Source organism: Eurytemora carolleeae, unplaced genomic scaffold (assembly GCF_000591075.1).
Source record: "Eurytemora carolleeae unplaced genomic scaffold, Eaff_2.0 scaffold895, whole genome shotgun sequence".
NCBI lineage: Eukaryota > Metazoa > Arthropoda > Copepoda > Calanoida > Temoridae > Eurytemora > Eurytemora carolleeae.
Window position 1 is genome coordinate 107,948 of NW_019396841.1, and position 11,233 is coordinate 119,180.

The 11,233-nt window shown below is 31.3% G+C and overlaps 1 protein-coding gene across 1 annotated transcript; it reads right to left on the bottom strand.

Annotated features, from left to right (window-relative positions):
- Window positions 1–2,611: 2,611 nt before the first annotated feature.
- Window positions 2,612–9,624, bottom strand: LOC111709286 (apolipoprotein D). Its single transcript, XM_023482914.1, has 10 exons — window positions 9,523–9,624; window positions 9,314–9,385; window positions 9,000–9,077; window positions 7,258–7,333; window positions 5,961–5,993; window positions 5,793–5,842; window positions 5,495–5,599; window positions 5,077–5,140; window positions 3,580–3,622; window positions 2,612–3,374 (listed from the first exon to the last, which is right to left on the bottom strand). Exons 1-10 carry the CDS (start codon window positions 9,533–9,535, stop codon window positions 3,309–3,311), a joined length of 600 nt encoding a protein of 199 aa, XP_023338682.1. The 5' UTR covers window positions 9,536–9,624; the 3' UTR covers window positions 2,612–3,308.
- Window positions 9,625–11,233: the final 1,609 nt, after the last annotated feature.

The window sequence follows — 11,233 nt, forward strand, 5'->3', positions numbered from 1 at the left end:
ACTAACAACAAAATTATGAATTTTTAGAACTTTTATAAATGAGTATTTTTTATCGGGGTCAGAATTCGACTTAATATAAGGAAAGCCAATGTTTAGTAGATAAAAACAATTTTGGAATTAATAAACTTCAAATTTTTGTTCAACCTTATTGAAGGTTGGAAAACAAACCAAGTTAATTTTTTATTACTTGCAAGTTTCGCTGTTTATGCATGCTTCAGAAACAAACGGCTGGTGGTGTGATTAACTCTCAAATAATTCAAGGATTTTGTTTTTCATAAAAAGTTTACAAACAATTCCATTTAATGAATTGGACAACCTTTGAATTTTTTAGTTTCGGCAAACCGTTAACGCCGTTAATACTACAAACAACCATTAACGATTCGACAAGCCGTTAAAGAAACTTATTTTGCACTTTGCGTAGTTTCTTAACGTATATTGAAAAACTGTTGTTAAATAAATCGAGACTTAACTAACGGTAACTTTAGAAAATCGGAAAATACCGTTAACGAAATAAATATTCTATTCTCACCATTGAAACTAACGTCTCCCTGAAATTTTTATCTACAGCTGGAACCAACCGTTAATGAAACGGCAAAGAAAAGTTGGAACGTGACTAGCCCTTACTAAGAGTATAGAACGTGACTAGCCATTACTAGGAGTATAGAAAGTGACTAGCCCTCACTAGGAGTATAGAACGTGACTAGCCCTTACTAAGAGTATAGAACGTGACTAGTCCTTACTAGGAGTATAGATGGTGACTACCCCTTACTAGGAGTATAGAACGTGACTAGCCCTTACTAAGAGTATAGAACGTGACTAGCCCTTACTAGGAGTATAGAAAGTGACTAGCCCTTACTTGGAGTATAGAACGTGACTAGCCCTTACTAAGAGTATTGAACGTGACTAGCCCTTACTAGGAGTATAGAACGTGACTAGCCCTTACTAGGAGTATAGAACGTGACTAGCCCTTACTAGGAGTATAGAACGTGACTAGCCCTTACTAAGAGTATAGAACGTGACTAGCCCTTACTAGGAGTAAAGAACGTGACTAGCCCTTACTAGGAGTAAAGAACGTGACTAGCCCTTACTTGGAGTAAAGAACGTGACTAGCCCTTACAAGGAGTATAGAACGTGACTAGCCCTTACTAGGAGTATAGAACGTGACTAGCCCTTACTAGGAGTAAAGAACGTGACTAACCCTTACTAGGAGTAAAGAACGTGACTAGCCCTTACTAGGAGTAAAGAACGTGACTAGCCCTTACTAGGAGTAAAGAACGTGCTGCAAGAATTCGGTAATGTTGCTTCGATCCTATGGCATTTCGGTCTTACGATACTTATGACCTATGCCAGGTGTAGGTCGGATGTAAATTCTATTTTGTTAATTAGACAAACGCAGGAACTGCAGATCTTGCCAGTATGTTTAGTTGATAATACCGTAAGGGTCACTGTTCTGAAGACTTTTGTAGGTAGGATCAAAGACTTTAGTCGGATGAACACACTAAAAATTATTAAAAATCTTTCTGTTCTCTGTTATGTATAATCGGATTTCAACAACACCTGTGAAATATTTAAATAATTCCATATCATTTTAAACTTTTACTCAAACTATTATAGGGGTGTGTATAATTCTATAAATCATGGATCCCCATGGAGCAGTGCGCATAAGCAGAGCTGCCATGAGCCCCGCGAAATGAACTATGGAGCCTCCTGATACACAAAATTACCTCCTAGTCTCGCAAAACCGTCTCCAAGCCTCTACATTTTTATCTCCGCTTGCTGTATTTATTTTTTATTTACCTTTTATGTTTTAACCAACCAAAAGTCAAAATATATCTCTTCATAGTAGAATCCACATTTAGTCTAAAGAATCTTTTAATCTACAAAGTTCAAATATCAATCCATTCAATTGATCTTAACTTGCTTTCTTGTGAAAAGCAATAAAAGCAATGTTCAAGTATTTCACAAAAGCTATATTGTTTTGTAAATTGGTGCTAATATAGTTTGATACATACAAGATACACATGTAAAAAAAAATGAAATTTCTCTGTCTTTATAACAAACTGTAAAAGTTATTCACAAGTGAAGGAATTTGTGAAATTAAGAAAACAAAAATAGAAGTCTTAATCCTAGTTAAAATAGATTTTTTAAAACAAAATGTTAATGCATCATTAAACATTATTTCATCACGTTAAGAGTATTTTGTGGTTTTTAAAGCCAAATGTATTGTATTGGAGACCAAAATGCGTAGCATGGAGACAGAATGGCGTATGCACCGTAGCGAGAGGCGCGGAGAAGTTTTAGCGGAGCTTGGAGGGCATTCTGCGCATCAAGAGGCTCCGGAGGTCATTTTTTATCATGTACGAATATAAACTATACATAGCTGCAATAGTTATGCGCAAGTTTAAGAATTTGTGAAATTTAGAAAAACAAAAAAGAAGTTTTTATCTTAATTAAAGTTATTATTGGCTAGAAGGTCATTCTGCAAATCTGGAGGCTTCGGAGGTCATTTTGCTGCGCTCATGGCAACTCTGCAGTCTGGACCCCCTCCCTTGTCAAACTCTGTTATGCTATTCATAACTTCTTGTTATTTTTTTTTTCATCCTCAAAATAATTTAAAGTCCACAAAAAATTTATTTGATAACTATATTTTGTAATACTCACAAAAAATTTGATTTTGATTTTAATGCGTTGTAAGAAAATTTTTCCCGTAACCGTCCCAAAAATATGCGTACAATTATACCCACCTTAACTTTGTACTTACTGTACAATGCTTAACGTTACATAACACAATTTTTTTATGACATATTAACAGTAAAATTGATGTCAAGCGTGGCAGTTTTAGCCTTTTCACTTTCTTACAGTGGTCGCAAAAATAAAGTAGAATTGAAGAAGATCTAAATAAAAAAATTCACTTGCTCTAAAAAGAAACAGTTTAAATATTCATGTCTCGACGATATCATGATCATGATCCATGTTCTAATTTATGTTTGGTCTTCAAATTCATGATTAATATTGTGGACCACTGTACACCAACTCTACTGTCAGCAATACAGTACAGTGATAACCAAAAAACTCTGGAATAGGAAGTTGCTTTTAGACTCAAGTCATGACTTTAAATAGTTCAATTAAGATTAGGCACATCAATGTGCCGTGTAAACAGACCATTATCAATAACTGAATCAATAAATTATTTGTAAACTATGTGCTTGTAACAACATCATATGCAGTGCATTATTGTTTTAATTTCGTCTTCCTATAGTACATTTTTTCTGGGTATCACTGTACATAATCTTGTGTACACTTTACATCTATTTCCCTGCAGTTGCAGTAGTTGTACTGGGTAGAGGTAGCCTAATACAATTCGTCTGAGGTGTCTGAGAAAACAAAACAAATAAAGCTTATTATAATTTTTTTACTCGAACGATAAAACTCAAAACCAAATATGGTCGAGTTAGAAAGGGAAATATTTTTGATAATCTATATAATACCTTTAAGAAAATAAATGGTTGGTTGGCTTGTTATAATTGGTAAACGTCGTATAATTATAGAATTTTAAATTTTTAAAAATTTGTTGTTTTCCTTTTCGAGTGCTGCCACAGGAAGACCCAGAGCCCTCATCTTGCTGAAATTATGAAATAATTCGAGCTTGAATTGTTTAAAGTTAACGTACTGTGTTGTATAATATTGTTTACCTGGAACACTTTACTGTAATGGAATGTACAGAAATTTTATTTTCTGTACAATACTAGACTGTAAAATTCCGCACTGTACTGTACAGAAATGTATAATTTTCTGTACTTTACTAAATTGTACTTTACTAAAATGTAATATTCTCTACTGTACTGTAAAGACATATAATTTTCTGTACTTTACTAGACTGCACTACAGAAATGTAATGTTCTGTACTTTACTAGACCGGATTGTAATGTTAAGTTCTGTTATTTACGTTATACAGAAATGTAATTTTCTATGCTAGACAAAAATGTAATGAACTGTACTTTATAGTAAACAAATGTAATTAACTGTACCGTAATGCAATGTCCTATACTGTACGGAATAATTAACTACAACTATCTCAAGGGACTGTAAAGGAAAAATGAAAGGGGTATAGGCTGAAACCTATACATCTATCTGATGTTTCTGTCTCGAAAAATTTAAATAAAACTGTGCCAAAATTATACCAAATTTAAAAAATCTGATATATTTATATATACGTTTTTGTTTAATTTTGAGACAGTAACATTAGATAGATGTCTTATATATATCGTTCAACTTCTGAGATTCTCAGGTTTCAGCCTATACCCCCTTTCATTTTTCCTTTACAGTCCCTTTAAGCTTGAGATTTTTTGTAAAGTAAGAACAATACAGTTTAAAAATAATACGGCTGTAAAACAGCAAGCCAAATTAACAAAAAAAATAACATCATCTGTGCAGTGTACACAGACCCATTTCACTGAATAGGTTTATTTTTTTACCATGCATAAAACTTTTTTCTTTGCAACAATATCAAGTATACAAATATACCAAAAAATGTTGTCTTTTCATTCGATATCAGAATAAAGCATCATTAGAAAAATCTTGATTTTTTTATCATTTTATTTTCATATAACAGGCCTGAGGACCAAAGTGTATACAGGTATATTAAGCAACATATCAATAGAAAATATCATTAAATAAACTTTACAGGGAATTTTACTATACCAAGAGTTCCCTAGACCAATTTTACTCCAGATGTTTTGTTGGCACAATATTTAGCATTTATTAAGCATTTTTTTAGCATTTATTTTGCATTTATTTTGCATTTATTTTGCATTTATTTTGCATTTATTTTGCATTTATTTTGCATTTATTTTGCATTTATTTAGCATTTTTTAGCATTTATTTTGCATTTATTTAGCATTTATTTACCATTTTTTTAGCATTTATTTTGCATTTATTTTGCATTTATTTTGCAATTATTTTTCCTAGTATCCCAATCTGTTGGAGTTATCAAAGGTCGGTAAAGTTGGACGGAAGTCGGTCAATGTAATTACCAACCTGTAATAAACTGTACTGCACTAATTATATGTTATTTACCTGTACCCAACATCAACAACGTACTGCTGAGGTGTTTGTTGTCTGGTGAGTAACCAAAGGGATTCTAAATATAATCATAATAATTCAGAAATAAAGGGCAGGCGTCGAATTTTATTGAAAAAAGTAATTTTTTATGATTAGGTAATAATTAAGCCTCTGAGAGAAAAAAGTGTGGATTTTTTACCGAGAAGTAGTTAAACTATGTATGGACAGTTAAACTAAATCTCTCATGTAATGTACCCAGAACAGTTTAAGATAATATCAGTTATAAATTACAAATTCAAAAATTCTTGTCAAAATTCTAATAAAGTTGAAAGAAGACGACCCTTGCACTGTAATAAAGAACCGACAAATATATAAATAAGAGGAAGTTACGAAAACACAACCTTGGTAATTTTCTAAAAATAAAATAATTTACCCTTTTTCATGAAGAAAAAGAACGGACTACAACTGTAGACAACAGCATAGGAAGTGTAATCGGTATCTACCACTCTGTAGTTAGGTTCAGTGCCTCCACTTGCAACTATAATATATCGTTGAAAAATCAAATTAGGGATGAATCTATATTTATAAAGTTGTCTTCTCTGTTTGTGACCGATTTGCCTCAAATTAGATTGAGTTTCTCGGGAGAACCACCAACCACGGTTTTAGTTTCAAAAATTGAACATTTGAGTTTGTGTCAAAGATTCGATTCCTTTCCTCAACTTTGTACTTACATGGTACAGATGAAAACCCCACAATGAATTCTCCACTTAAAGCAGCAGGTCTATTCATATCATATATCAATACCGTTATATCAAGGTTATTAAACTCTTTCAAGTTTCAAAGGATTACATTTAATAACATTTATTTAAATAAATTTTATTCAATAAATTGATAAATTCCTTGCGGTTCCAGTAATGTTCCCGTACCCTGTTCTAGAACAAAATATAATTTATTAAGAATCGAATAAATATAAGAATGCTTAAATTTCTCTTTCTAATCAAGAGCTTAGTGCTTATTAAGTCTAATCCAATGTGTGTTTAATATTAGGAACAGTTTGTATGGTTTGTTTTTCTACTGTACTGTTTGGCTAATAATACAAGATTATATGTTTGTCTGAAATTTGGAACAATTTGCATAATTTCTCTTTCAAATAAAAGTTCGTCGAATATTTAAAACAATTGTTTTGATTTTCATGTCTGTTTATGTAATATTTCAATGTCTGTTTATATTATATCTAAATGTCTGTTTATGTTGTATTTCAATGTCTGTTTATATTATATCTAAATGTCTGTTTATGTAGTATTTAAATTTCTGTTTATGTAGTATTTAAATGTCTTTTTATGTAGTATTTAAATGTCTGTTTATTATAATATTTAAATGTCTGTTTATGTAATATTTAAAACAGTTGGTTAAACTTTTTTGGTCCGAAATTTTTGTATGGTTGTTTGCACATTGCACAGATAGATTCGACTTGCTATGAATTGTTGAATCAATTTTTTATGTTTGATATTTGAAGTGTCTCAGAGCGTTAGGCTTATACTTTGCTGCTCTTACTTGCTTATGCTTTTTTGTAGCTCTAAACATGTACATTTTAAAACTAAAAATTTTAGTTTTAAGTATAAGTAAATGGAAAAATTCTCATTGATGTTTGCATAAGAGCTTGCAATCATTCAGCTCAGTGTGCAATGTTTGTAAAATGTTTGAAACAGTTTTTTTGTCAGTTTTATAATTTATACAGGCTCTAATATTTGATAACATTTCTTTAATTTGTCTTTTTTTGTATTGCTTGTATTGTCTAGTATTTGTCTCAATATTCCCATACGTTTGTCTAATATTTGATAAAACTTCTATAATTTGTCTGCCTTATGTATTGCTTGTCTAGTATTTGTCTCAACATTCCCATACGTTTGTCTAATATTTTATAAAACTTCTATCATTTGTCTGTCTTAAGTATTGTTTGTCTAGTGTTGTCTAGTTTTTGTATCAATTCCCATACGTTTGTCTAATATTTCATAAAACTTATAAAATTTGTCTGTTTTATGTATTGCTTGTCTAGTATTTGTCTCAATAATCCCATACGTTTGTCTAATATTTCATAAAACTTATAAAATTTGTCTGTTTTATGTATTGCTTGTCTAGTATTTGTCTCAATAATCCCAAGTTTGTCCAATATTTTAAATTACATTGATTACTTACAGATCGTTAACTTGTTCATTTAGAACCCCTACATTTGTTCCTAGATCTGTATATGTTGCTCGGACACATGAAGATCCTTAAATATACAGGGCGAGTAAAGAAATGGGATTATCAATGTTTTGGACAAATTTTTTCAAAATTTAGTTTTGTTCGGATGTTGGACATAGAAATAAAAAATGTGATAAAAAATAACAAAAATAATTTTAGAACATTTAAAAACAAATCTGGCAAACCAAAGTTTTTCGAAAAAAATATTTTTGAAATTTTTTTATCACATTTTTTCATTTTTACGCCCAAAATCCGAAAAAAAACAAAATTTTTGAAAAATTTGTCCAAAACATCGTTAATCCCGGGTTTTTTTTTGACTCACCCTGTATATACTATAGGGTGAGTAAAAATACGAGATAATCTATGTTTTGGATAAAATTTTCAAAATTTTTGTTATGTTCGGATCTGAAGCATAATAAAAATAAAAATTGGATTAAATATCAAAAATATTTTTGGAACATATTAAAAAAGTCTGCTTAGCTAAATTATTTTGATAATATTAAATTTTTGGAAAAATTGGAAGGAAAATGTTTATTCTATTGTTTTCAAAAAATGTAAAAAATTCACTTAGAATTGAATGAGATATAACAAAAAATCATCAAATATTTAGAGTGGAAATCTGCAGTAAATGTTATCAAACTACCTTAGGACTGATACGACTTCAAAAATTTGCTTAAATTTAATATGTTTATTTATTTCGAACACAACTAGATCCTTAAATTAAGAATTGATTAAGTCCATCAAGAGAAACAAACAAATTCAAAAAGTAGTTTCAATAACTTCTAAATGTATAAAAGCATAACTGTAAATCTCTGTGGAATTTAATGATCATGCTCAATTGAATGTATATTTTTATCTTTATTTTTCAGCAGCTGTGACGAACAAAAATTTGTTTGATTTTATACAAAGAAAAATCTAACATTTACTCGGTCGAATGATATTTGAAAACTACAAGGTGTCCCACGAAACATGACCATTGGAGAATAGTTTTGAATGTCTTCTTCCATGAGATATAATAGATATCAAAGACTTTTTACAGTTTTTTTCGTTACGTTTTTGTTTACAATAATATATGGCTGCCATTTAATATTCATTTATTATTCTCTTTAGTAGTAAACAACTTAACAAATTGTGGAAGAAGGTATTTAAAACGATTAACCAGTTGTCATGTTTCGTGGGACACCCTGTATGTCTTTCTATTGAATTGTAACCTCAAAATATGCACATGATTTAGAACGCGTGAAAGAATTACATTTTCGACGTGTAGCTTCAAGAAATTACAAAAATAATTAAAATCCATCTTAAGTTGATAAAAATACTTAATATATTATTTTTGCAATTCTCTAAAGTTTTTACTTCCATCAAAAGTCAAAACGTAGGATTGCCTGTTTGTTAGTTTGTTGGTAACCGAAAAACGGCTGAACCGATCAGGTCCAAATTTGTTGTGGGGCCTCACATGAGTATGACTCCAGGACACTCCGAGTTTAAAAAACTCCAGAAATTTTTAATTTTCGTAAAATTTTGAAAATCCACGAAAAGAAATTGTAAATCCGCCAATTTGTTTTTGCATTGTTTTATCGTAGAGAAAATTATTTATCAGTTTGATATATTAAGCATCAATTAGAATTTGAAATAGAAGATGGTTGCGAAGCATCCTGATAGCCTAATTAGCTTAGATATTGTAATTGAGTTACCTATCTGAAAAATTTCGAAAACGTTAGAGTACTCATACCAAACTCCAAGATAACTGTTTTTGTTAAAGTTAGTCATTCCTGGGGAAAAATATCGTTAACATAATTATTTTATGGTAATATAAAGATAGAATATTAGTAGAAAAAATAATACTAATAACGATTATAATAATAATAATTGAGATAAAGATAATAATAAATATTTCTTAAATTTAAAAATGTACTATAAATATGCTGTTTTTTAGTTGTACGTACGTACATACATTGTTTTCTGCACCTACATCCGAACAATGTACATACATCTGTATACTATTTACCTCTGACATTTGGACACGCTCCGAAGCTTGGTACTGCAGCTTGTACAGCTGCTAAACAGGAAATAAAGCAAACTACAATCACAGTAATTATTTTAATCAAAAAACATTTACAATTATAGCATCATAGAAAAATCAATTCTCATTTAATCATCAGTTTTCTTTGAAATCTTATTTAAGGTGGAAAAAAATAATGAAAAATAATTTCATTCCTAATGTCAACATTTTATTAATTACAGGTAGTGCTGGGTGTGTGTTTACCCCTGAACTATCAAAACTAAACTAAGTAAAGAATACGAGGACGCGCTGCAGGAGTTGGATATACACGCGCTACTTGATTTCGCGCATTTACATACATTTTGATTTTTGACCGTGAGTGCGTGTTTCTTACAAAAACAAATAAACACGTAATTCAAGAGAACTTTTTTAAAAGAAAATAATAAAAAGTTTCTTGACAAAGTTTCATTTTCCAAATTTTCACCCTAACCCCACCCTCCCCTCACCAAACCGTCTCCAAGTTTCTCTGATCCTAGGTTGGATTAACCCAGGTTTCTCTAGGATAGCGCCCACGGCCACTAATCAAGTTCAAACCTAGGTCAAATAATACGGAGAACAGGGGGTAGACAATCCACCCCCCTCCCTCCCTTTAGCTTCTTAACGTATACCCCCGGTTGTTCATGTTTGTTCTTCTATATTTTTACTAGATCACGTTAATGTGTACTAGGATTAGGATTTTAAATAAAGAAACTGAAAACAAAATCAGAACCATTACTTGAAAAGTTGACCTATATAATAATACTTGGGGTAATGTTACATCGTCTATACGCAACATACCCTCTACTGAACTTCTGACCTACTAACTTTAATAATAATAATAATACATGGGGTAATCTTACACCATCTATACGCAACATCCCCTCTACTGAACTTCTGACCTTATACCAACTTTAATAATAATAATACTTTGTCCTGCTAACAGATGCTAATGTGACTTAAACAGTACTACAGTTAAGGATGAAAATTTCACAGTAATCCATAATTTTCACACTCTCAAGCAAAAATCTCTACAAAAATTTTGAGTTAGTACGGTAAAATCAAAGGCCAAAGCGTTTCAAGGCTATAAAGCTGTAAAACTGCCTTGATTTTCATGAAACACGGATTTTAGGCGTTTACAGGATTTTATTTTAATGGATCCACTAGAAAATTTTATATTTTCATTCTATTTCTAAAAAGCTATTTATTACAGTTTTCACTCCCCTGTAGCAATGTAAGTTTCGTGTTTGGTTGAAATTATGGCTTCTCTTTTAAAGAGCTGTCGAGAAGTAAAAAATTTTTGAAGTATACTGTAGCGACAGTAACAAGAAAAAGAACAAAACGGAATGTATTTTGAATCTAAAATACAACATGATGTTAAATCTTTATATATTTGGTTTGGGCTAGGCTCAGAACAAAGACGACACTCTAGTTCCCCCAGCATCGAACTACAGGATAAGTTGAAGAGATCGAGGCTTTTCTCTTACAGAATGTCTTGGATTCCTTCTTGTTCCCAATCAGATAAATTAAATAGATATTCCAACATGTTTACTCGGTTTAATACCTTTTGTTAGAGATGTTGGAAGCTTTGTAATTATTGACGGAGATATCTGAGTCAGAGGTTTTGGAGCTGGCGGTCTCAGAGGCGGAAGTTTTAGAGCCGGAGGACGACCTCTGTGAGGTGGAAGCTGAGGGATTACTGGAGTCTCTGAAAGGACAGGTTTCAAACGATCAACAGAGACAGAGTCTTGTTTTGAACCAATCTGGACGATAAAATACTTTGGGGTTTGAGACAGTCAGTATTCTGTACGCACCTCTGTACAGCGGAGACAGCAGAGGTAATTGGACAAGTCTTCTTGTATAAACACATAAGCTGAAGACAGGAGAGAA

Excerpts from the sequence above, each read along its gene's own strand:
- LOC111709286 (XM_023482914.1), bottom strand. Across the intron at positions 5,994-7,257 it reads AATGAACAAGTTAACGATCT|AACAGGGTACGGGAACATTA; the intron begins GTAAGTAATCAA and ends ATTTTGTTCTAG. Across the intron at positions 3,375-3,579 it reads CTGTGGCAGCACTCGAAAAG|ACACCTCAGACGAATTGTAT; the intron begins GAAAACAACAAA and ends TTGTTTTCTCAG.